The sequence below is a fragment of the Chionomys nivalis genome, chromosome 4 (genome assembly GCF_950005125.1).
Source record: "Chionomys nivalis chromosome 4, mChiNiv1.1, whole genome shotgun sequence".
NCBI lineage: Eukaryota > Metazoa > Chordata > Mammalia > Rodentia > Cricetidae > Chionomys > Chionomys nivalis.
Window position 1 is genome coordinate 7,272,724 of NC_080089.1, and position 27,726 is coordinate 7,300,449.

General features: G+C 39.4%; 1 protein-coding gene across 2 annotated transcripts in view; it reads left to right on the forward strand.

Moving 5' to 3' along the window:
- The first annotated feature begins 247 nt into the window (after window positions 1-247).
- Pdgfd (platelet derived growth factor D) overlaps window positions 248-27,726 on the forward strand; it is a 215,166-nt gene continuing 187,687 nt past the window's right edge. For both annotated transcript variants that reach the window (XM_057768565.1, XM_057768566.1), the window contains exon 1: window positions 248-642. In XM_057768565.1, the coding sequence (XP_057624548.1) occupies window positions 519-642 (124 nt within the window). In that variant the 5' untranslated portion in view covers window positions 248-518. The remainder of the gene's footprint in view (window positions 643-27,726) is intronic.

Consider the following 27,726-nt stretch of genomic DNA (forward strand, 5'->3'; position numbering starts at 1 on the left):
CCCAAACCACTCCTGACCTCCCAAAATAAAACAAAAACAAAAAACCCGGGAGATGGGAAGGGTCTGGCCGACCTTCAAACTGGGCATGCTCAGTGGCAGAACTGCTAAGTACTTCCAGCCAAGACTGGCATCCCTGCTCCCAGCTCCACTGCAGAGCAATTCCACAGCATCCGCGCCCTTGGAGAGCCAGAAGCAGCGCCTCCCGCCCCCTGCAGCCTGTGCTGCAGCGACCGGCCACCGGAGGGGGGCGAACCCACGTCAACCTGTTGTTTGTCCGGTCCCCATTGATCTAGCCAGCGCCACAAGGAAGTGCGGCACCCACACGCTCTTGGAAAGTTCAGCATGCAGGAAGTTTGGGAAGAGCGGGGCAAGTAGCTGGAGGGCACGGCAGCGCAGGGCAAAGCAGGCAGCGAAGGCGCGGAGCGGCACAGCAGAGGTCCACCGGCCCAACCCGGTGGGCTTTATTTATTTATATATTCATTTCTGGAGCGACGCTGTCCCTAGGTCGCTGATCCCAAATGCACCGACTCATTTTCATCTCCATTCTTGTGTGCGCGAACTTTTGTAGCTATCGGGACACTTTTGCGACTCCGCAGAGTGCATCCATCAAAACTTTACGCAATGCCAACCGGAGGAGAGAAGGTAAGAGACTCACTTTGCCTTCTTTATTGACAAGGTCACATTTGCTATTGTCCGGGTTCTTTGATCCATTCTCCCCACCCCCAACCCCTCCGTTTCTGAAAATTTCAAATGAACTCAGAGGGAAGGCATTGTTTAGGGGAGGGTGACTGCTGCTTCGCCCCCAGCTAAGGTAGCCCCTCCTTCCAGAACTGTACTAAAGAGTGTGAAGTGTGTTGGGGGCAATATGATGGGTCAAGTGGGCTTCACCCCTGCACCTTGGAAATCACATGGGTAGGTGTGTGTCCTGGAATAGTTGATACCAGGACGTGGGTGCCTCCTTCAGTGTTGAAAAGCTGCATGCTGTACCCACTTTGGGCTAGGCTAATCTGACAGTAGTAAAGACTGCATTGGTGGAGTCCAGTGGCCTTTACCGGATGACATAATTCTTATTTATTTATTTTAGGGATGAGAGTAGAAATGACACGTTTCAGCTTTGTGCTTATTTCTGCAGCAAACCGGCGATTTATTTGTCTTTTATTTTTAAGAGAAATCAGTGTTGCCCCTTCTGTCCCTCAAGTGACTTTCCCTTGAAGTTCAGAGAAACTGGGAAACTGGAATCTGGGAGGCATGGCTGCTGGAATTTCCTTGTACTGCAGGGGACCTGGCTTCTATTGTGGGTTTTTGTCCTGCTGAGGCTTTGCAAGTTCCTGAAATGGCTGTCTTAAGAAAGGTTCTAAGCAGACATTCTTATTTTTCTGCCTCTGCAAGACACATGGGTCACTAGGTCTCTGAGACTGCAAGTTGAGCTGTTGAAGCTGGGACTCACTTAGGTCCTCAGCTGAAGTTTTGGTCCCACTGGCATGTGGATGGAATGGCCCAAGGCTTTATTGCTTTTGTTTTCCTACATGAATCTCATTTTCTTTTACTTGCTTGAAGTTCCCCACAACCACCACTTTCTTCCATATCACCACCCGGCCTCCAAACACCAAAAACATCACCAAGATGTTCTTAGTGGCTACAGTGTTTGAACTGGCAACATGACCATCTTGGTAAATTCATAATAGACACCTTCATCACTTATGAATGTCTTACTTGATATGTTCTAAATTCAAACTTCCTTGAAAGACTCTGCGAATTTGAGGGGAAAATACATAATGCATTTCTATAGTTTTTGGTGACAGGTAGTCTTGGTGGCATCGTCTGTACCTTATCTGAAGTGTTAAGGTATATGGTCCCAGAACTCAAATTTCCCTACTAGACAGCAGTGTTTTGTGTAAACTATTTTAATAATTTATTGTGATGACCTTCAACTTACATTTTGCTCTCAACTGTAAAGCAAAGAAGCCCGAGTCTCAGTGCAGTTCCAGAGTTCATACTGCTAGGTGGTATCACCAGGATGGATAGATCTTCTTTGAGTTTTCAATTTTGCTAATACTTCTTTATTCACCTTATGGTCTTCTTAGAGTTAAGCATCATGTGGATGCATGACTTCATAGTCATAATTTTGTAATCCTCCAAAATATCAGTTTCAAGAAGTCAGAGACAGAAAATGAAAAGCATGCAACCACTGCTTATTAACCCAAGATTCTGACCCAAATCTATTCAGACAGCTCAGGGGATTTTTTTTACCCACTTCTTATGTTGAAGAACACACTGTCATGTTAATTTTCTTTATTAAAACTCTATATACATGAGAACTCTTGTCTGCATGGGACCTTCTCAAAATGCTAATGATTTCTCTAGATTCCTTTATAGTTTAGCTAAAGCTATTTCACAGTTACTCCAACACCACACACACACACACACACACACACACAAACACACACAAGATTGCTTAGTATTTTTCTCTTTAACAACCTTTTAAAATGGACTGGAAAGTGAGAAAAGTCCAGACACACTTAATGAAGAAAATACTAACATTCATACTGCATAGTGGGTTATTAATTTCTGGGAAACAATGGCTCAAAGAGATGAGATAGAATAGTAACTGTTGAAAGTTAAAAACTTAGGTATTACAGTAGTGTGTGTTCTTCCAAAGGCCCATTATCTATGGAACAGATGATTTAGCATATCTGCAATATTAAAATACTACAGGACAGGAGGGTGATCAGAAGGAAAAAGTCTAAAGATGTTCTTTGAAAGGATCTTGGTGATAATGGAAAACAAATGGTTGTGTGGCAGCCAGAAAGTTTGGTGGAGACAACCTTTGTACATTTTTTTTCAAGCCCTGACTGGCTCCCCTCTGTTGGGGTCAAGAAAGGAACCTTAAGGAGAGAGGCAGGTGTCACATACAAATGGTTTCCAGTGGTGTGTTGGAGTCTTCACAGACTGACTCAAAGGGTCTTTGGAGAAGTCTAAATATCACTGAAATTCCTAAGACAGATCGGGGAGAAATCCTTGCTCAGGGTCTGCACATCTTGAGCTTGCTTTTCTGCGTCTTCCCCCATGACTTGTTAAGGAAGAAGGTATCTTGGTGCTTTGACTCTCAGATGAAGAGAGCACAGACATCTGATGAGACATACATGAGAAATATGCTCAGGAGAAAGACAGAAAATAAAAACCAATGAGCACTAATATGCAGTTGAACACTAATATGCAGTCAACAGAAGATATGGTGTCAATAGCCACTGAAAATCCTAAATGGAGTGGGTAGGTATGTGGAAGCCATTATCTGGAGGTAAAACTACATTCATACTTGAATACCATGTTTTTGCTCTTTGAAATTGTTGGTTGCTGCCCAATTTTGGGGTTTAGAAAGGAACCACATGGGATGAAGGCAGAAGTTCCATGAAAAGCATGTGAGATGGGTATTTTGATTATTTCCAGCCTAACACAAAAAGCTTGGGATTAATCAACTGTGTCTCATAGCATATATTGAGGAAGTTATTGAAATGGTGTAGAGATATTAGTGTTGAAGATAATGGGCTCCATTTATTAGGCGACTGATCTTCTAGAATGTTCTATTGTAGAACAAGACTTCCAGATCATTTTGTTCAGAGTAGCTAAAGGTGGCCGTTGGAGGAAGGTGGCAGATTTGATCCAAATGAGATTTTATACCTAAGGAAGAATGCATTACAATTATTTTAAATACTTAATTCAGTGTTTATACTTCCTTATATCATAATATTAATCACTCTTGGTCAAGCTGATTTACTTTAATGCTATTTTTAAACATAGAAAAGTTTCTAATTTACGAGTCATACCTTATTTTAGTGTACATCGGTTGATGCTTTTGTGATAATGACTGTTCACACCACATGATGCTCTGACTGATACCATGAAAAAAATAGTCACAGTTAAATGACATTATTAATTATACTAACACCTACCTAGATACTACTTCCTGCCTAGAGACTTAAGAGTACAAATCCTTTTTCAAGTTTTGACCTTTTGTTATTTTCTGAAAGTACAAATGTTTCTGGTAAGCAAAAATTCTAGATTGCCCCAGTTGGCTATTGTACCAGCAATGGAGCTATCGCCAACTTTATTTATCACTTGCTAGGTTGAGGCCTATACAATCTGGATTGTGCTATTTTGGACTCAATAGCAGCAAGCGTGAGCCTTAAGCAATGTGACTTTCTAGAGGCACACAGATCTTGGTTAGAGATCAGAGATGAAAAGGGATGTCAACAAAACAAAAAATATATAAACTGTCTCATGTGGAAGTATCTGAAAGCTAAGGGCCACTGGAGTGTCTAAATTTTGCATTCATTTGTTTTTATATTTTCTGTTCAGTTCTAAGATTATTGAAGTTTCAAATCTCATAATGCATATCTGTGCCTACCTGTCTTAAATGCAGTTTATCTTTGCCTTTAACAACATGGGTAGATGTGACTAATTACTATTCCTTAAAAGGAGGATATGGAGCTGGGGAGATTTAGTGGGTGAAAAAACTCAAGTTGGAGTCCTCAGAATTTTCTTGGATATGCAGGTCTGCTCTCTTAGCACCTCTACAGGGAGATAGCAACAATATGAGAAGAATCTCCAGACATTTGTGGGGAGCAACCCTGCTACGTGCAAAAGGGACTGGGCTTTGTCTTTATATAAAAGTGGAAGGCAAGGGCCAAGGTTGTGTGATGGAAGAATCAAATATCAAGGTTGTACTATGACCTCCACAAGAGTGCCGTGGCATAGATGCCAAAAATTCATATGAATGAACACAAACAACATGCATATACACCACACATACATGCATATACAGACACACACACTAAGGTGTATGAACAGAAGTTCCTGGAAAAAAAGTCTCACCTCCAACTGAACCTTCCCCAAGGCTGGTTAACTGATTAGAACTCTGATGGTTGTGAAGTCGGAATGTTGCATGTCCAGAGCCATCATTAGCCTTGTTCATACTCATTTACTGCTTTGCTTTGGACCTGGCCTAAGTCTTTGTAAGCATTAGGCAAATCATTTAGAATTTACAGAGGCCTCCACCACAAATCAAAAGGCTGAGTGCCATCCAATTGCATCAATTGCATTGGAGTACTGTGGAAGAGGCACCTCTTCCACAGCCTTGATCCCCCACTTACCTTACACCAATGTGTTTTTAAAATGTCCTCATTCCTGATCTCCTTTATTCTGTTATTACGAAAACCCATGAAACTGCTTCCATGCTGGAGTGAGGAATTTGGGATGACATAAATACTGTTTCTTGGCCATAGTTATTTGGCTTCAGAATATATTCTTTCCTAGATCCTTTAAGCGAGAGTTATATTTTTAGGGGGTGGACTGGTGCCTGGCTGCTTTGCATTGTGGGGTCCTGAGATGTTTACAGGCTATGCATTGTAGGGGTCGCCCCAAGGTTCCTGCATGCTATGACTTGTAGGGTATCTTGGGGTGTCTGGTTGTTGTGCATTTTAAGGTGTCCTGGGGTGCCTACCTGCTATGCATTGTAGGGTATCCTGAGGTGCCTGCATGCCATACATTGTAGGGTGTCCTGAGGTGCCTGCATGCCATGCATTGTAGGATGTCCTGCATTGTAGGGTGTCCTGAGGTGCCTGCATGCCATGCATTGTAGGATGTCCTGGGGTGCCTGCCTGCTGTACAGCAGAGATTGGCCTGAGCTAGGTTGTGAGCTGAATTGACTGAAAGTGATTTTTATCTGAAGGAGTTTTTTCCTTTCAGTGACTAAAAATAAAACCAGATTGCTTCAGAATAGTTAGGCCAAACATGGAGCAGAATCTTCGGAGTCACTGCTCTCTTCCAGCCAGAAGCCTCAGCCTGTTGTCAGATAGGACTCCGAAAAGGTGTGCTCTCTGAACCCTGTCATTGTCATTCTGAAAGTCTGGAAGGATGTCAGAGCTTTGTGTATTTCTCCTTGAGAGGTGAGTCATATGCAAATGCTATTTCTTCTGAGACTTGAATTTTTCTTATTGAAACGGTCTGATTAGTACAGCAGAACAGTGTTTTGAAACCCTTCTCTTTGTTAAAATGGGAACACTTGTGAACGAGGTGTAGGATGTTTGTAACTCTTGGACACCTTAATATTCATTTCTTACAAGGATCTAGAAAGTTTTAGGTAGAAATGAGTTGTTGTAAGTTGGGACTCACTCAGTAACCTATTGATAAGCAATTCTTTACTTGAGCTCAACTGTCTTCTGAGGGTGAACGTGACACACCAACAGTTCTTATTGCAAATCCTTCACAGAGTTCCACTGTCACAGTCTTTATTTAATGACTGCTTTTCTTTCTTTCTTTCTTTCTTTCTTTCTTTCTTTCTTTCTTTCTTTCTTTCTTTCTTTCCTTCTTTCTTTCTTTCTTTTGTTGATTTTCGAGACAGGGTTTCTCCATAGCTTTTGGTTTCTGTCCTGGAACTAGCTCTTCCAGACCAGGCTGACCTCAAACTCACAGAGATCCTATGCTTTGCTTTCTTAATATCTATCATATCCTGTCCTGATGTTCAGTTCTCTAACAGGGTGTACTCTCTCCTTGAGCTTTTGATCCAATGGAGGATAGAAATGAATAGTTCCAGGCAACTTTCTCGTTCATATGGCAAAGTCAAGATTTGAGACTTGCTTTAAGGGTTGTGGGGCGTATAGTAAGACTGCTGGACACCCTCTGGGTGTTGTCAGCCAAATGAGCCAATATATATATCCCTGTTGTTCTGTTTTATATGGTGTTCGAGTGAAAGATTTTTTAATTGAGAGAAGTATATCTTACAGTTAAAGTGAAAAGTTAAAGCCTGAGAGGGGGAGGGCACAGATTGGTGTGCCAGGTGCTCTCATGGGAACTGTGTGATGAGTTCTAGAACATCACAAAGACTGAGAAAGGCTTTCTGTCTAGGAAAGATGGATAGGAGCTTAAAATGTGGCCAGTGTGAGGGAAGAGAGCGGAGTTCATCAGTGGAAAGGAAGCTCCTCTCAAGATTTATAATTATAAAAGCAATGCTAATACAATACAATAAAGGCTGGAAGATGACTCAGTGGATAAAGGTGCCAGCTGCACAAGCTTGGGTCCCTGATCTTGACCCCTGGAACCTATGTAGAGAGGGAAGGACAGGATAGACTTTCTGACCTGACATCCATAGAATGGCATGGGTGCCCCATCATGCACACTTACTTATGTTTACAAAGAAACAAAAAAATAACAGTAAAATAGAAGCAAAAATGCAGGAATGCACATGTCCACTAGTGGAGGACCTGGGAAGAAATGTGAGGGAGTTTGCCTGTAATTCTGAGGGTGAAGGGAAATCACCAGAAGACTTAACTGAGAAGGGGAATGTAGCTCAGTTGGCAGAGGGATTGATAACCCAGATGGCATGATGAGCTGGATTTGACCTTCACCACCATATCCAACTGAATATAGTTGGCTATAACTGTAACCCCGGCACTTAACAGGTAGAATCAGAAGGATCAGAATTCAAGGTCGTTCCTAGATACATAGGGAGTTCAAAGCTAGTTTCATGAGACACTGAAACCCCTCCAAAAATATAAATAAAGGAAAGAAGCAAAGAATGGAGGGAGAGGAAGAAGATTTTAATTGAGAGAGAATCATGGCTTCTCAGTTTTGAATGCAGAAAGAGTGTGTCCTAAGGAGTGAGCCAGGGCAAAGGTTTGGTGGCACCAAATTCCTTGTAAATCCATTGCCTGTATAACATCTACACAGTCTGTTAGTTAATTTTCAAGATGATAGAAGACATGAACAACTCCTACTTGTTGAAAATCTCCAGATACTAGTGCCCAAGGCTATCTGCTATTCTTATGTTCCCCTAACTCCAGAAGCTTTTCTGTCACTCAACATGGAAATATTGTATGCTTAACAGTGTCTTCCATCTCTGCAAAGGAATGTGGAGGGTCAGAAAAACTTGGACAGAGTTTTATAGCACTAAGTTATTGCAGATATCTGCTTTTCAGAATTAAATGCAATTTAAAAGCAGACACCATGACCAGGCCGTGGCGGCGCACATCTTTACACGGAGGTAGAGGCTGGCAGATCTCTGTGAGTTCGAGGCCAGTCTGGTCTACAGAGCTTTTAGTTCCAAATACTGTCTCAAAAACAAGTAAGCAAGCAAGCAAACAAGAACAAAAACACAAACCCGTTACAATAACTTTTGTGGGTAGTACAGTTTTAGCAGAAGCACAAAGGGAATCATATATAATAAAAAAACAAAACAAAACAGCATTCGAGACAGATGTAGTAGGAAGAAATGTTCTCTCTCCCTAGACAGTATTTCAGGACCAAGTAAATGTAAGTCATAAATAAAGGCACAGCTCACAATTCACATACAGGGAGCAGGATGTCCTTGTGTGGATTTTCTCTAGAACAAGAGTGAAGCATGCTTTCTTTTGTTTCTCTGCAAGCATTGATGATACACACCATAATATATTTCATTCCCAGCTTCACCCTGGTCTACTGACATCTATATACTATCTTTAATGTGTTCGCTCTTGCGATTCATGGGATCTATGGCTTGTTGATTTTCATATTGGCAACCGAGAACTTGATGGAGGCCCTATAGCTGAGCTTATGAGCTGTCTTTCATCACGGGGAGTGGCATTCTCTGAGATTTTATGGTTTTACCTCAGTACTTACTGTCTTGTAGAGTGGGTGCCTGAAGATAGTTTTGAACTCTTGTAGTGCTGTGCCAAATAGGATTTGAATTTTTTATGTTTTATTATAATTCTAATGTAAGTATAATAAAAAATTATAGTTTATATAATCTAAAAATTTTTATTAGCTTCTCCCCACCCCAAGACTGGGTTTCTTTGTCCTGAAACTTTCTTTGTAGACCAGGCTGGCCTTGAACTCAGAGATATACCTTCCTTTGCCTCCTGAGTGTTGGGATTAAAGGCGTATATCACCACTGCCCTAGCTATATATTTTTAATTGGCAGAAATTTATATATGTGTGTGCTACATGTTTTGAAAAATGTATTTATTTTGTAGTGCCTAAATAAAACACATTGGCATATATATCACTTCATACAATGTTTTGGTGGAAAGTACACTTAAAATCTTGACAGTTTTCAATCATGTAATATTTTGTCAGTAACTATAAATGTACATATCCTATATCATCACCTTGTGTACATTAAGATTCTTAGAGCTGTAAATGAGCTGTAGTATGGTTAAGCAAGGAGACAGTCACTGAGAGTGACTGAACAAAGTTGGACAACTCTTCACCTCATGTAAGAAGAGGCTCACAGTTCAGTATTTCACGGGAACATTTAATAAACAACGTAGCCATATCTCCATTTTAGGAAATGTTAATGAAGCACCCTTAATGGTGGGGAAAGCAACCAAATGAACCAATAAAGAGGCAACAAGTTTACTCAAAAGCTTAAATGACTGTCACAGTGTACATAAACAAGTCATTAAGGTTTGGGTAGATAATAAAGGGTCACCACTTGACTTTAATTACCATGCAGTTCTACCCTGGTTGCCTAGGTGATTTCCATCGGTTTATTTTCTAAATTTCTAACGATACCCCACTATATTTGCATTTCCCTACTAGAGTCTGAGTGGCAATGTGATAATTGTTTTATTAACCATATCATAAAATGTAGTGACAGCTCATTAAAGCACAAAGTATAATGATGTAAAAGTTACACCCACTTTCAAGCACATATAAAATGACAGCTACATTAAGTGATGGGAACAAGAAAGAGAAGGTCTAGAAGAGATGTTTGCGCATGTTAAAATTATTGGCATCTGGCAAGATCTCTCAGTGAGTAGAAAAGATGCCTGGTAGCAAGCTCACCATCTGAGTTCAATCCCCCGGATCCACAGAGTGGAAGTAGAGAAAGGACTCATCCCATTTGTCTTCTGACCTCCATATGTGTACTGTGGCACAACTGTAGGTACACACACACTCACATACACACGTACATACATACACACATGAACATATACATGTTCATACACTTGCTTATGCATACATCAAGTAAAAATAAAATTTAAAATGTAATTGTAAAAGAACTGGCATTTAGTGGTGCAAGACAGAAGAATGCCAAACATTCCAGTTGGGTTTTGGAGCTCAGGCACTTACCTGACATTGAATTCAACCTTTGCCAACTAGTGTTAATGAACTTCAAATCATTTAAGGGAAAAAAAAGATGAAATGTGGAAAATTCCTTTTAAAATATTTTATTTAAACCAATATTCATGCAAAAATTATTTTAGTGTGAAGTAAGTATTTTTTTTAATCATTAGGATTTTCTCTAGAATGATTTAGGTGATACCAAGTCTTCAGTCTACTGTGTAGTTTGTACTTAAAGCAATTTTAGACTCGCCACTGCTCTAATATCCAGTGCAGCAAGTTCTGGGTCATTACCAAGGTCAGCAAGGCTCTTAAGGTCATTTACTCAAACAAACATAGATTAGCCTAGCTTTATTTGCTACATAAAAAATAAAGCATGAAGCTGTGAATCTTTCTGTGGTGCATTGGATTAAAACCACCTGCAGAGAGTTATATTTTCAAGGGCAAAGATCTAAGTGCATAATTAAATAAACATAAAATATTAAATATGCATTTATAGAGATTAGTGGCAAAATCATTGAGATTGACAATTCAGCAAGCATATGTTTTCTATGGGTTATATTTTGTTTCAATCAGTCAATCATCAGCCTTAAAAGTAATAAGCAACAGTTATCCTTAAAAGTAATAAAGTCACAGTTATCCGGATGACAAAGTGGCATTCCAGATGCAAAAGTTAAGATATTTGAGATGGCTCTTATGAAGACACCAGTAATGACATTCATTTTCATTCCCAATGTAATTTGATGTAGGCAATGAGAATGCCTTCTCATTTGACTATTTTTAACAATTACTCTTTCTTGCTAACCAGTAACAGATGTTTGAAAAAGAAATCCTGCTGTCTGTCTGGGGGATTTAGCCATTATTTATTTACAGAGTTTTTTGTTTGTTTATTTTTTTTTTATTTTTTAACGAAGTAGTATATGTCTCCTCTGAATTAGAGGCTTTAGCAACATGCAATTGTAGCCGGTCATTTTTAGAAAAAAAAAATGCGATAAAACTGTTAAGACGTTTAACTAGTCAAATCCCCACTTACTACATGGCCCAAATTTTAAAGACAAAGATGCAACAGAAAATAACTCCTGTGTCTTTTCTAATTATTCTGTAAGTACCACCTTATGGCTGTGTTTATAATGGTATGGTCTTTAATGTAATTACACTTTCAATTTGTGCAAGCAGAAATAGTCTACCACATAAATTCCTTTAAATATTGTCTGATCTCTTGTTTCTCTTTAACTGAGTTCCACAGTATCTCTTTGGATTAGTTTTCCCAGAGAAGCTCATATGTATAACAATGTCCTAGGAAATTCACTTGGCTGTAGGATTCATTTAGTCTCTTTGTGAAGAACTCAAACAAATCACCCAGTTTGTAGCCTCATTGAATGAGGGAACACAGCATAAAACTGCAAGGTGAGATGGGAAAGTCCTTTTCTAAGCAAGAAATGCCTTCAGGAGCTCACCTTCTCTCCAACGGCCCGATGTGTGTCAGGACACAGCACGTTCCTGTGCTGCTGAGAACATTTCATTCCAAAGGCGCTTCCGTTTCTCAGCAGAGAAGTGAGTTTAGACACAGCCAGTTTTCAAATTTGCCTTGGTTTGGAGTATGCGCCATTCTCACTTCTTACCTGAAACCATTTCATTAATTTGTTTATGTTCTGCCATCCATTAAGAACATAAGTTCCATAATAACAAAGACATTGTATCTTTGTTTCCTGGCTGCTGGAGGATTGTGTGGGAAAAGGCGGCACTTAGTGAACATTTGCTGATTGACGGCATGCAATCCAGAAGAAGCTCAAGCCAGAACAAGGGAGAGAGGAATGTGGTGGGCAAAGACAGACCATCTTTGATACTAATATGTCTTAAACTTCAGGTCCTTTGATTGGCCTCTTACCTAAGGCCCTATGATATGATATAATTTTATAGTCCCAATTTGGTGTTCTTTTTTCTACAGAGACATCTCTGTTGTGTAAATCTTAGGCTTCACAAAATCCAGACCATTCCTTAGTCCTGGGTTAAAGTGTTCATCTTGTCAGTTGAGGTTTGGCTTGAAGTACTATGGAATGATAATTAAATGTGCTCTCACGGGTGAGCAAAGGTTTTGTTTCCCTAAAATTGAGATTTAAGTACATTATTATCTAACCTAAATTGGTCTCAGTGTCTGATGCCCTTAGCTATCACCGGACTTTCATGTGCTTTCCTGGTTCACACCTCTGTACTCTCAAAGACATGAAGACATGCTGCCTTTGTTTCCAAATGTATGTTACACAGATGTAGAACTTTGCTAAATATTTTCGTACACAGCAAAATATAAAGTAAGAGTTTTATCTGTATAAATATTTAATTCAATGTTTTATCTGATCCTGAGTGATGAATTGTTTAAGTAAAATTTACTGAGTCAGTAGAGCTGTCTATTTTGAGTGCCATAACAAAGCCCTACAGACTGATCAATTTCAACAGCAACCATTCATCCCTTGAGGCTGCCAAGGCCAAGGGAGAAGTCGGCAAATCTGGGTTTCTGGTGAGACACTTTTTCTGGCTAGCACAGGGTTATCTGCTTACTGTGTCCTTCACATAGCCTTTGTTTTTCACTCCTACAGAGAAAGGGGCCTTCTGATGTTCCTTTTTGTGAGGACACTCGCCCTACCTTCCGGATGAGAACCTTGCCCGAATGAACCCGCTTAACCGTAGTCACCTCTCCAGAGGTTCTGAGTTCAAGACTTCAGCAAAAGATCTGTGGGGTGTGTGACTCAGTTTATAATAGTTAGGTTTGAGCAGAAAAAATAATGGGAGAATTTATAGACAGAGAAAAGAAAGGAAAACAAAATAAATTATAAGACTGTAGGACGCCATTCAGACCTTGCTTCATCACTGTCTTCATAGTTTTTTTTTTTCATCTTTCAAGAGAGGGAGATTTAGAATGCATGGATAAGTTATGGATCTACCTTGTGTAATAATTATTGCAAAGCATTTATCACCATGAGATGTAATCAAAGAACTTTGTGCCTCGCCAGAACTCGGTAATAGGAATGCACACATATATTTTAAGCTGAAATAAATATGGCAAAAATCCCATTTCTACTTGTATTTTCAATAAACGAGCCTAATACTCTTTCAGTGGTGTTAAATAAGAGGGTTCAGGATTGCATTTGTGGGAGGAAAATGATGTATTAAAGAGATGCTTGTATTGTATGGTGTGGTGCCCAATTAATGAAATTCATTAACTTGAAAAGAAAACTTAACCTATGAAGACTGAACAGAGTACTGATTACAGGGTAAGAAAAGCTCGTCTCTGCCTCTCACTGGCAATAAATTCTTGCGAAGCTGCCCCTCTCCCATGTCAGGATGTATAGATGAAATACCATCAAGCTCAAACTTCAGTCTTGGGAAATGATTACTGTCAGTAAAATATCTAATACAATGAGAGGGAAACAACATACAATTATGATTTAATGAATACAGTTTCTGTGTGGTTATTTTGGGTGTATGCTAGCTGGGAGGCTGGGACCAACAAGCAGGCCCTCTCCTTACAACATGTGTGCGTGTGTGTGTCTGTCTGTCTGTGTGTGTACAAGCATGCAAGCACAAACACGTGTGTCAGTATTTACTTTTCACTCCATTTCTTTGTTAATCCCCCTTCCCTCCCTCTGGAATGTGTAGCAATAAGAAGAGCGAGAATTGGTCCTCCCTCTTCACTGCTGTGTCCTCAGGAGAGCACTGAGGACTTTATTTCATTTATGATATCAGCCCAGTATTTAAGGATCTTCTTTTGTTACTGACATTTTCAACAGATAAATTTAAAAATTCATATACTCTTTTAATACTGTTAAGGTCAATGCCACAATTATGATATTGTACTATTGCTTTGCAAGACATTACCACTGGGAACAACAGAACTTAGGCATATAAAAACTCTCTGGATTACTTTATATAACTACTTATAAATCTTAAATTTGAAATCTTAACTGTAAACATAATGCTATATTGTATGAGTTCTGTGATATGGGATTTCCTTCTGTATGCTGTGAATATGTAATTTTACTACCATTGGTTATTAAAGAAGCTACTTTGGCCTAGGGTAGGCTAGAATATAGATAGGTGAGAAAACTAAACTGAATGCAGGGAAAAGAAGGCTGTGTCAGGGAAACACCATGTAGCTGCCCAAGAAGCAAGAGGCAACAAACCACAAGCCTTGTTGTAGAATATAAAATAATAGAAATGGGTTAATTTAAGATGTAAGAGTTAGTTAATAAGGAGCTTGAGCTAATAGGCCAAAGAGTATATAACTAATATTAAGCCTGGGAGGGGTTATTTCATAAGCAGCTGCAGAAACTAGTGAGCAGAACCCTGTGGATGGAGAGAAACTGGTCCAGGGCACCATGGATGGAGAGTATTGGTAGCTACAGTGCTTTATTGGAGGACATACCAAAGCTGAAAAAATACTGGGTGAGTGGAACAATGAGTAAGAAGATTTAACCCAAGTTAAACTGTTGAGGAGTAAGTTGACTTCTAGCACATTCTGTACTATGGTAGTGTGTCTGTGTGTTTTTATAGTGAGACACTACTACTGACATTCTCAAGACCCTCTTCATTTCAAATTCTGTGAAAATGGATTGTAAAATATTATTTTCAGGATTTTTTATGGAGTTGACCCAAATGATTATTTCTTAATGAGGCATTGAGGAGCACTGTGACCATTTCGATTTTAGTAAAACATAAATGCAATGACTGGTTGGAGTGGGGGTGGGGAGAAACAGCTGGCAGAGCAAAGAGATGGAAACAGTATACCATGACCAGTTATTTATGCTGCTTGCTATTGGAAAGAGGATGTTTGTTAAACGTTCCATTTAAGCCGAATTTTATTCTCACTTCATGATGTCATTTATGAAGTATTTTTTCAGTTGTATATATATCTGAAAAAATATATATGCACATATATACATATATGCAAACACACACACACACATATCTCAACCATGACCCTTAGCCCTTCATAATTTAGAACATTGATCCGTATATTTCCTTCATAGACAGGAGTGTCGATTGTCAAAGACTGCATCTTTTTGCTTAATTGGCATTTGTTTTGTTCTTTTTTTTCTATATATGACAGTTCCTTTATTTTTTGAACTTAGACATTACACTCAGAGGTAATGACTTTTGGCTTTTGTGAGGAGAGGAAGGTAAACACTCATTGCATGAAGGATGCTTAAAAGAAATCCCACACTAGCTCAGACATGAGAATAATAGAGGGTTATTTATCTAGGAGTAGACTCACAAGTCACAGTCTTCTAATGGAACAGAGAACAGCAACCGAATCCTGTAGCCAGAAAAGAGGCCAGACGGGCACTTTACATTGGCATAAATAGTATAAGAGGTCATACCCAAGTAGGCAGGTAACTTAAAGGCTACTGGCAGTAGGAATTCCTACAGCACCTTCCCATTTTGTTTAAATAAGAGAGTTCTAAGCCTAATACAAAATTATATACAATAAGAACAAACATATCAAGCAAGAAACGAGATAAATATTTAATAATTATTCTATCCTAATGAGTTTAAATCTTGTATAATAAATACCTTGGCCAAGTCATGAGAGGAAAGTAAGTACAACTATCTGGTCTTCAACCCCATTGGATATCTGAGAAGGGAAATAATATTACTTGAGTAAGCAGGAAGTGCAATCAAGCATCTTCCAAAAATGTACAACAAATGACAGAGACAACTGGCTACCTGGGCAATCACTCAAAGTCTCATTTGCAACACTGAAGCAACCAACTTTTGCTAAGGCCTAGTGTAACTGACAGACCATTTTCAGAGGCAGAAAAGTCTTGACAGATTTTACAATCTTTTTCCTTGTGTTTTGCTTATCTATATTGGAATGTCATGTACCTTGTCAGTGGTTGAGGCATGGGAGGTTGCTTGCCCAAAGGCCAATGATACCAAGAAGAAAACAAGCTCCAAGTGGAATACCTTCAGTGCTCAACATTCTCTCAGGAATAGATCAGTGATGCCAGAGCAATTGTGTCTCACTTTAACAGAACCCTAAGTCACTTACATGCCGTTTTCTACAGCTCTTTGAAGTGGTTGAAGATTACCTATATACAAAGAATACAGTATCTATGTATCTAAAGAACCCGATTAGTTTAACTATAAGTGTGACAAACATAGATGACTATTTATCTATAATTCTTAATACCTATATAAATAAAAGACTAGGACCTCATATTAGAATATTATACAATAAACAACTGTGCAACAAATAAGGACAATGGCCTCAAAATGTAAATAATGTATAAATATCATGATAAAAGGTAGAAATTTACATTGCAATATGATATATATATATATATCCTAAAGAATGTTTTAAGCAGATGTAGAAGCATGCATGCATACAATATGATAAAATAACTTTGCCTAGATATACAAATATTATAGATGAAAATAGGAGCATATTCAGTATAATTTAAGTTTGTATCAATATACAAGAATCTATACCAATGTAGTAAGCTCACACTAATCTATTATCCCATTTAATTTCCCCCCTTTTTTCAAAGAGATTCCTGACGCTACATAATTTTTTCCCTAACCCCCAACCCTATACCAATTTTACTCAACCCCTAAATGATGTCCCTAACCCTAAGGACAAACTTTGTTGGGCAAGGGGACGTTGTCTTCTAGAATTATTTTCAGCTGTCATGGGGATGATGTTCATGGGATTCTGTGAAAGTAAAATGATGGTTAAATTCCAAGATTACTATCTGGTATAATTGCAAATAGTCTCTGAGTATTCAATAGGGTCTTTCTGAGGTTTCTATTTGGAGTTCTGGGTAGAACATTGTAAAAAGCAAAAGTGCACCATTTCAGCTGATCAAGTCACTGGGAGGTAACGACTTTTGGTTTTTGCGAGGAGAGGAAGGTAAACATTCATTGCATCTGCCACACATGGTGGAAAGCTGCAGATGTAATGTTAGAAATAAACTTCCATTGCCCTTCATAGTCTGCACAGGGAAGTAGCTAGATCATGAAGTCATAAGGCCTTAGTTGTCTTGTGTCCCTCCACCCCAGTCTCTGAGGATTGAATACCAAAGTAACTGCAAGGCCTATAATACCCACTTTCCAGATACCCAAGCTCAGATTTGTAGTCATATTGTGAGATCCCCATCTGAGAATGTCCTTCTGAGCTTCAGGCCTCATCTCACTTGCTTTTCTAGAGTCATTCTGCTTCTCCTTTCAGATTCCAAATCCAGTATTCTTTTCTCTGTGGATCCTTACCCTGAGCTCTGGAGAGCTAAGGACTCTGTTTCTCTGGTCTTGTAAGTTTGGGGATCAAATTTTTATTTTTCTTGATTCACCTAAATTCTCCATTTTGTGTTGACTCCCATCTTTTGATTTCAGGCCATTATATTTCATGTACCCTATATATAGATATCTCAGAACTCTCTTCAGGCACCTCACACCTGTTGAATACAGAACTAAGCTCACCCTCGCCTTTACTAAGTAGATGAATCTTCTGTGTGGTGAACGGCATTCTTATGAAATTCGTACTTTTTATGGTGATCCATTTACCTGGCCTGTGATGCCATCACCTATAGCAAGCAGCTGGGACATAGAGCAGACCACTCCTCCTGTTAAAAATTTTCAATTTCATCAAATCACCTTCTAGGTAAGTCCCAAGATCTGACACTTTCAAACTCCCCTTATGATATGTGGACCAGACTTTGCACAGATGTATGCTATGAGCTTTAGGTTTAGTTAGTGGTAAGGCATTTTTGGAAATCAGCATGCTCTGTCTCACTCTGGAGTTTCATATATTGTTTTCTTTTTGGACTACTCCCTTTTTCACGCTTCTACATGTCCTTAAACAGAACTATATGTCCCAGTACTGGCCAGTAGCTGGACTTCCTTATTAATTATGAATGTTTGGTCTTAGCTTACGTTGTTCCTACCTAGCTCTTAGAACTTAAATTAAACCATTTGTATTAATCTGCATTCTGTCACATGGTTCTTGTTCACTCCTCATTGCTGTATGTCTGACTTGCTCCATGTCTTACTAGCAACTTCTCCATGCCAGATTCTAACCCAGAGTTCTTATCTCTGCCCAGAAGTCCTGCCTTTCTTCTTCTACCTAGTTATTAGACATTCAGCACTTTATTAAACAAATCAGAATAAAAAAGTGACACATAGTCACACAGTGTGATCAAATATCCCTCAACACTGGCTGGTCCAGGATTTGTACTGAGTGTATAGCACCTACTGTTGTGTGGTGTTCTACCTTCTTGCAAATTAACCACCATTTATTAAGGTGTTTTTTTTTTTCTCCTGGTACTGTGCTGTTTTATAGATACCATGTCACCCAAATGTGATTGTCAACTTATTGACTAATTAAGCAAGCATGGTAGTTCATTTGTTTCCTTCATATCCACTGGTATTCTGCTGAGAGCATCTGAACCCATCTTCCATACATTGGCAAAGACAGACACTTCTTAGGTTAGATTGACCAATTTACCTTGAACAGATACTCATGTTTGGGCTCAGATTTGTTCTAAAAAGAAGGAAATACAAGTAGACCACTTCAGTTTAAAAGTTTACTGGAACAGGAAAATAATTCTAAGACTGGACTGTATTTCAGACCATAGCTGGTCTTCAAATGCAGATATTGTCATGTGATAAGATGCTCTTATAAAGGAAAATAATGTGGAGAATAGCACACAATTACCCAATTTCTGTCCTGTGCTCTTGGGGTTAACTAGAAATAATGTGGCAGTCTTTAGCCTGAGAGGTCAGCCTCTGTGACTAGCTGTGGCTTAGTTATAATAACATACTATTCGGCTTGATTACAGTGTATTGTGCATGAAGCCACTATGTGGATGTCCTTCTGTATATGTGTTGCTTTTATTGGATAATGAATAAAATTGTTTTGGAAAATGGCTTGGAAAAGTACAGTCAAGGAGGAAATCTGAACAGAAATATATAGAGAGAGTAGGCGGAGTCAGGGAGATGCCATGTAGCCATCAAAGGATGGAATATCGGAACTTTATGAACTTTACAAACCTTACCAGAGGCCACAGCCTCGTGGCAATATATACATTGAAAGAATTGGGTTAATTTAAGATGTAAGAACTAGCTAGGAATACACTAGAGTCATTGTCCAAGCAGTGTTAGAATTAATATAGTTTTTATGTGATTATTTTGGCTCTGGGTGGCCAGGAAATAAAGAAGCAGCCTCAGCCTACAAAGCTGTTTTTGTTAGTGATCCATAAAAACCCATTTTGACTCAACTCACAGTTCAGTTGCACAGATTATTCTGATTCAGATGGTTCTGCTATAGAAAGTCAGTGAAGAGATAAGTCAGGAGGAATCCTATTTTCTATTTGGATAGTAAATAGTGGTAGAAGGCAGTTGAGAAAAACAAAGAAAATGATATTTGTCAATCACGACATCTGAAAAGGTAAAATGTAGACTTCTGTTTTACAGTTTTATGATTGGACTTCAGACCCTCATGCAATCTGTCCCACAGAGCACATGTTCTGTTTCTTGCTAAGTGACTGAGTTTTGTTGCTTGAAAGTAAATAGTTCTTGATTATGGTGTTGGTTTTAATCGAAATACTGACTGTGAACTTACCAAGCACATGGAGAAGAGGCTCTCAGAGCATAGCACAGCCTGGTACACTGGAGTTTCCAAAGGATGGGTGACTGTGTGACTGTGTGAGTGGTTGAAGTAATCCAGCTTGTGGACTTGACACCTTCAGATACTTAAAACCAGTGTGACTGACTTCTAATCAGTGTTCCTGACATGCTGAACTAGTTGAGCTTTGGGAAAGTCGTATATTATAGTTTGGGATTACACTTTTTGTTTGTAAGAGTGTTTCTAATTCAACAAAATTCTTTATTTTAGAATGTTATTAGGAATTACCATGCTGATTTTTAGAGATGCTTAGTATCTGGAAAGAAATAAAGCTACAGGGCCATGCTCATGCTTTGCATGATAATGCATACGCTTTGCTGTAGTCACCTTGTGTGTAGCACCAGAGATGCTGTTGCTTGTGCTGAGTATACGTGTGTCTGTGTTTGGATGTGTACAGCACAGAAACATACACACAGCTGAGCTGATATCTACAAAAGCGTAAAGGAAATAAAACAGAACAATACAAAGTGGCTACACTTCCGCTTCTGATGTATTTCAGGAAGAATTGGTGTGGGTATCAGCTTCCTTAGATAGACAAAAAGTAGGCCGAGTGTGAACTACACAGATATCTGCTCTGACATGGATTCACGCCAGTCGCTAACATGTGACCACTAGGCATTTTCCATTTTGCCAGATCATGTCCCTAGAAAAGAAATTACATGGACCCTGGATGCAAGGCACATCACAAATTAGCGCTCTCCCTCACGATGGCATGTTATATAGGCCTGAGTTGCTTGTTCTTCTGATTTAAAAACTTTATAAAGATTTGAACTCATACCCCAGTATTTGTTCTAAGCATGCCTAACATGTAACACTTAGAAGTGTCACAATAACTTCTAATGCTTATAACAGCTGTTTAACTTTAGGAGTGATATTTAGTTGTGAATCAAAACATGACTGCGCATAGTGAAACATGCCAGTAGCATCCTAAATGGGAAACAGAGCACTGCTCACAAACATCATGTCACACCTGAGCACGTGGAATGTCACCGATAACATTAGGGTTCTCTTTGGGTATCTTTGCTGTCTTCCACAACATAGAAGCTGGAAATGTAATGAGAGTTTTGAAACTTTGCTCACCTCTATGACCTTCAAGCCATACCCATAAAATGTTAGGTGCAGTAGGTCCCCAGTCTTTAAGAACTGCAGTGACATATTAGCTTAGAAAATTGTGCTGAAATCTTAGTGAAATTTTTATAATTCCTGTTTCATTACCCATTTCATATGATTTTCCAGACTAAAGGTATTAATCAAAACTGGATTATGAAATTGTTAGCTTCCACCTTATTAGATGCTGACAGTCACATCATCTTCCTTCTAATGAGCATATACTTGAATGCTTACCATGGTGGCATGCATTATACTTGTCTCTTAATATATAGTTGTGACGAATGGAGTCACCTTTTTGTATGAAGAGAACTAATGAATGCTATTAAATGATAGGGATGATTTCTAGGAGTTAGAAGTGCTATGGAGAATTAAAACGTTAAATTGTGACCATGACCATAGTAGAGACAGGAATGACAAGTGAGAGAATATAGAAAACCTCAAAGTGATGTATGAAAGGAGGCCTAGGTGAAACTGAGAGGCTGAGTGAACACCAGAAAGGGCACGAAGGGAGCAAATACAAATACCTCAGGGCAGGATCAGCTCTCTGGAGCTAGGAGGGCACTGAATTGAGACATACTTTATGCAGACTGTGCAGTGCCTTATGAATTATATTTGTTTCATCTTTATAACAAACTCTAGAGAGTAGACAATAGTAGGAGAGAAAGTTGTGCATCTCAGGATAGGTAAAGAGTCACTATGCCCCTTCCATAGGTCTCTCATCCTAATGCAGTAGCCTGGAACATCCCCAGGTACACGAAGGTCACCAAGGAGCTTTAAATTACACCAAACCAAACAACACCCAGAGATAGGCAATTGCCAAGTCAGGGTTATTTTGTTATTTCAGCTTAGCCTATCTTATACTGATAAATCAATCAGCACTAGGCAGTCAGATTGCTCATCTATTAGTTCTCAGGATATCATGGAGAGGGAGATTTAGAATTGGGAAGGAAGCAGCTATCTGTGCTCTAAAAGAACTGTGGGAAATGGGCCACAGGGTAAAGGAGAAAGAAACCGATGTATGATAGCATCAATACAGTTTAAAGAAGTGAAATGGGGTCAGAGAGCGGCTCAGACAGAAACGCACAGCTGTCCACAAGCTGTGTCAGGAGACTCACGGCCACCTGTAACTCCTGTTTCAGGGTATCGAACACTCTTCTGGATGCCAGATGCAGCAGCATACTCACATGCACATGACACATAGAGATACACACATGTATACAAATAAGAATAAAATATGGGTGTGATAACACTTCTCTGTAACACTAGTTCAGATACCCCAGAAATGGGTGGGTCTCCAGAACTGGCTGTCTAGCTAGAGTAGCCAGCCGGTGAGCCTTGGATGGAGGGGGAGACCATATCTCAAAAGATAAGGGGCTGGAAAGGGTCGGGATGGAGAGAAAACACTTGGCATTTAAGAGCATCTTTTCTTCTTCCAGAGAAATGAATTTTGATTTCCAGCACCTATGCTGGGTGGCTCACAACTGCCAGCAACTCCAGCTTTGGGATCCAGTGCTCTTTCCTGCCCTTTATGGGCACACACATACATGGCATTCTTTCTCTTTCTCTTAACTCATATAGATGACTCTCTCTCTCTCTCTCTCTCTCTCTCTCTCTCACACACACACACACACACACACAATTTTTAAAATATTAGTTTTTTAAAAGATGGGACAAAAATTATTGAGGAAGTTTTAGTTGACCTCTAACACGTCCATACTTGTGTGCATACACACATACCAATATATACCAAGTGAAAAAATTAAATAAGGAAATACATTTTCTTTATTAGCACATCATGCCTCTCTCCTTGTGAATATTTTATCAGCTTGTTTTACTCGTGTTATATAGTATAACAGCAGATGATAACTGAGACTACAAAACTGCGCAGAGCGAGGAAGACACCACTGTAAATAGGGAACTTCAGAGAAAGGCTTGGGAATTGTGTGCCAAAGAGGCATCCTGGGGTAATGAGCAATGAGCAAAGTGGGCTAGTACACTGTTAGCATCCTGTCAGGGCTTACTGGCCTCCTGAAACACAGTAGTTATTCAAAAATATTTACTCAGGGAAGAAGATTTGTTCCCTCTCGGAGCTGGGCTTCTACCATGCAGACCAGAGACGATATCTGTGAAGGCAGTTGCTCTGTCAACTCCAGCACGTGGCTGTTCTGATTGACTGAGCCAGTAAGAAGAAATGCTTCCTACTATGCTTTTAGACTAAGATGTTGCCCCAGTGTTTCCCTTTAAATATCCTGGATACAATTAAACTATAACAGAATGGGGTGCTTGGTGTTCTGCTCTCAGCTGAGATAATTTCTTAGCTGAAATTCTCATTTGTAGAAGCTTGAGAGAGTGGAAATACCACTGTGGATGTAAGTGTCAAGAAATACAGTGAAAGAGAATCTTGAGATACTCTTGTCTGAGATTCATTCGGCACATGCATGACAACACTATGCTATTTGGGCAGAATTTTTTAAAAAATCCATGGATTTAATTGGCTTTTATTAGAATTTGTTGATCGGTTAAGTGCAGTTTATGAAAGGGGAACACAGAGAATGCTGAGGAAAAATGAACAACGGGCTGACTTAAGAGTGAGTGCCTTGCACTTCATACAGCTGGCTCAAAGGGAGCGCTACCTGAAGCAAACTGTACTGTGGACACTTTCTAATCTTTCGGCATGTTTCCATGCCACCTGATATTTATGTCTCTAGACCCTCTGAGCCTCACGAGGATAGCATTGCTTTTAAGTTGACGTCTCGGCACGGACATCTAATTATCCACTGTGGTACCTCTGACAGCTCTATCTCTGCTCTGCCAAGCTTCTGCAAATGAGAATTTTAGCCTAGGGGTTATCTCATCGCAGAGCAGATCACCAAGCATGTTAGGTTTTCACAGTTCACTGCCGTCTCGGATATTTAAAGGAGAACAACTAGACAATGTCTCTAGGGAGGTGAGATAGCATCCCTCCTTACTGAAGGAGCCACCCTTCAAGGCAGGATTGCTAGACCACAACAGCCACTTGTTGGAAGCTGACAGCAATTTTCTCTTACACTTATCACATCTTCCTTGTAGTCATAGCCTGCTTACTCATAGTTTGTCGACCAAATTAATTACTCTCACCCCCGCCTCTTTCCATCCCTCCCTTTCTTCCTCCTTCCCTCCTGCTCCCTCTCCTTTCCATGCTGGGAAGCAAGTTAAAAACCTTACACATGAAAACCTTACAAACACTACTAAACAGGCACTCTAACACTGATCTGTGTCTTGGCCCCAGCAAGTCACTTTGGAAGTAAATGAACAGGGAGAAGCTGAGCACATGATGCGGTGGAGATCTCTCAGAGTAAAAGGAAACACTGGGGTGAATGGTCCCTGCTCCCTCCATCACCATGTGACACCAAGACATTCTGCAGCCATTTCCATGATCTTTTCTTTCCATTGGTCCTCCTTGTGTAACCTGTATGAAGTTATACCTTACTTTCTAGAGTGGTGTCACTATCCCAATGAGTTTCTTCAAATAATCACCTTACATTTAAATGTGCAGAGAAAACATGCTGTTGCTTATAGTCTGAGCAAATTTATCCACCACCCATCTTCAGCATCTGGATCCCCCCCACACACACTCACTAGTTACATTTTAGGTAGATAATTTTTCTTTCTTTTTTTCAAATAAAATCCTAAGAATAACGTTAGCTCCATGAAGACAAATGTATAAACACTTGGGATATACAGCATGTAACTTGGTTTCAAAATTTTGCTAATAGTTACTCTACCAAGAGTCTATATGCAATGAATTTTAAGGAAGTACCTTGTGGTTTCATTTGAACCTCAGTCTGAATATATAATCACTGATTATCTTAAGAATAAACATGTTCCTGGCCATTTCTCTCTAACCACTGTGGAAATCTGCAAACTTCAGAGAAACCCTCACAAACTCTTTAAGGAATAATTTTTTGAGTGCAAAGTGTTGTCATAAAAACAAATGTCCAGTGCATGAGTGTCTTGTTGCTGTGTGAAGCTTTGTGTTAAACGAGGTCTCTTTGTTTCCTATGTCTTTTGATCTAAAAACAGAACTGGAGGAGGTATATATTTAATCCTATTGTAGGGAAAGATGTGCAGATTTAGAGAGGTTCAGTAGCTTGTTCAAGGTAAAATGCCAGGAAGCTGGAAATGCAGCCTCTGAAGTCTCTGCCCTTTCCCTGTAAGGCTGTGACAAGGTCCTTAACTAAACCAGCCTTAAGGATAATCGCTTACCATATTCCCTTCCTTCTTTCCTCCCTCCCCCCCTTCCTCCCTTTCTCCCTCATTTCCTTCCTTCCTTCTTTCCTTCCCTCTTTCTTTTTTTTCTGAGTTAGAATCTCACACTTTAAATACATAAGCCTTATTATGTAGTCTAACCTGACCTTGAACTCACTGAAATTCTCTTGCCTTATAGTCTCAAATACAAGGATTGCAAGTCTGCTGTGAGGGCCTGTTAGGTGTGGAGGCACACGCCTGGCTATGGTCCACTATTCTTTTTTACCTTATGTAAGACAAAAATCTATGACAGAGAAAACATTTGTTTCTGTGATGGAACTATTCTACTGCAAACAGCAAAAACAAAACTATTCATAGTGGTGGAGAAACAAGAAGAGCAGCCCGCTATTCCTTTGTCTACCTTGTCTTTCCTTTTATCAGCTGAAGTTTTGTCTATTCCTGAAGCTCACCATAAGTGTAAATGTAGAATGTTTTATAGGCAACAATAAGCTCACTGGTAAAGATGTATATTAGTGAAGGGTTTTTTTTTTTTTTTTTTTTTTTTTTTTTTTTGCCTAGAGATTTTAGCAATAAATTTGTCAAGTCTGAAAATTCGTATTTTTTCTTCTTTCAACCTTAAGAAATAATATGTAAATGATCATTTTTATTGCTCTTAACTTAAAATATATGCCATCTTCCTGGCTTGTCTGGACACTTTAAGGTCACTCATATAATTGCTGTAACTACTTATGTGAACACGCTCCTGGTAGCATGCAGCCTTAGCCAGGTCCCGCCTCTGCAAAGCCCTCAGTTCTGAAAATTGTTTATCAAGTTATTACATCTGCCTATTAAAGCTTTGTTATACCATAAACTCCTATAAATTTTTATAGTCACTTTAATAAGTAAAACCAACTTTATGACCTCTGAATGTGGGAAGCATGAACCCAGCTGCTTTTTTTTTTTTTTTTTTTTTGGTTTTTCGAGACAGGGTTTCTCTGTGGTTTTGGAGCCTGTCCTGGAACTAGCTCTTGTAGACCAGGCTGGTCTCGAACTCACAGAGATCCACCTGCCTCTGCCTCCCGAGTGCTGGGATTAAAGGCGTGCGCCACCACCACCCGGCCGAACCCAGCTGCTTTAATTCATGGAATCATTTTTGATGTTTACACTTAGCGAGGAAGAAGCTTTGAAGGATCTGAGGGTGCCCTACTTTCCTTAAATTCACTGTAGTAGATGCTGACACATGGCAGGGCTGTGTTATCTCTTCTACCTTCCACTAGTTGATGCCTCGGTTGCATGAAGGTCTTCTCATGCCTTACAAAAGTATCTACTGCTTGAAACTGTGCACAGGGTGCTCTGGCTTTTATTTTAACAACAGCATATGCAGAAGGAACCTTTCCTCCCTCCTCTCTGACATTCCTAAAATATGCTGGCATTTAGCTTGCTCTTTGCCCTTGATCTTTGTTATATTTGTGCTCAGGGAGACCAGCACAGCAGTTCTTTGCAGCTTTGACCTGGGAGGAAAGCGGGTGGGGAAGGGAAGACCTTGTTTGTCTTGAGTAAGTGAAACAAATACCAAGTAATCCCAACACCTGGGGCTTGGTGTAGTCTGGACGTTTCACAGGTATCATCAAGAGAAGGTAGACAGGGCTGCAAGGTGGCTGCTTTCAGGATTCTACTTAGCTTCTTCTCACTCAGCACACTTTGCAGGGGTGGTCCTAGAACTCAGTTCCTGCAATCCCATCTATATACTGATTCTTTCTTTTGCTAAACTTTAATCATCCACTGCTTTCAGGACAGCTGGACTTCCATAGTTTACAAATATTGTATAAGTTTTTCCATAACATATCAACTCAATATAAAAATAATATTTTCTCCAAGCCAAATAGAATTCTTTATGTGTCCCAAATCCTAATGAATCTAGATAGAATGACTGGGTCTTTCCTGAATAGAAACAATTTATCTTGTCAGTCATGCAGAGAGTACCCAATGGCTACAGTAGATCCAAAACAAAGATAAAAGTTCAATCACAGAAACACAAAATCCCATGAGAAACTCCTTTCAAAGAAGTACAGATATTATCTACGAAAAAAAAGGGTATTTGAAAGATCTTTAAGAGTCAGCATTAAAATTGTATGCCCTACTAGCAAATGATTTATTTTGCATTTGAATTCAGGAATAAAGACAAAAAAATGTCATTTTCAACATATTTAATTAATTGAACTCATGGCTTCAGGAAAATATTGACTCAGAGTTCACTGGGTTTAAAAATTAATAGAATGCTTATTAATAATAGATGCTCTACTCATTATTTACCATTCACTGGGCAGACACAGGTTTAGCCTCCAGAGAGTAATGAAAACTGCGATTTAAGACCATCAATTAGACATTGCAAGAACCTTTCCCTACGGGAGTCTGGATACCCTGGTGCACTATTCTCTTTCCATGCTTAGACAAAGGGGTAGATTGTAAAGTTGTTCCTTTTGTAAAGGGCAATTGTGACAGGTGACTTCCTTACTCAGAGGTCACTTGCCACACTGTTTCAAGGTTCTGTTTTGGATTTACTTTTTAAAACAAATAAATTACTTTACAATAAGATACAAGTTCTAATAAATATT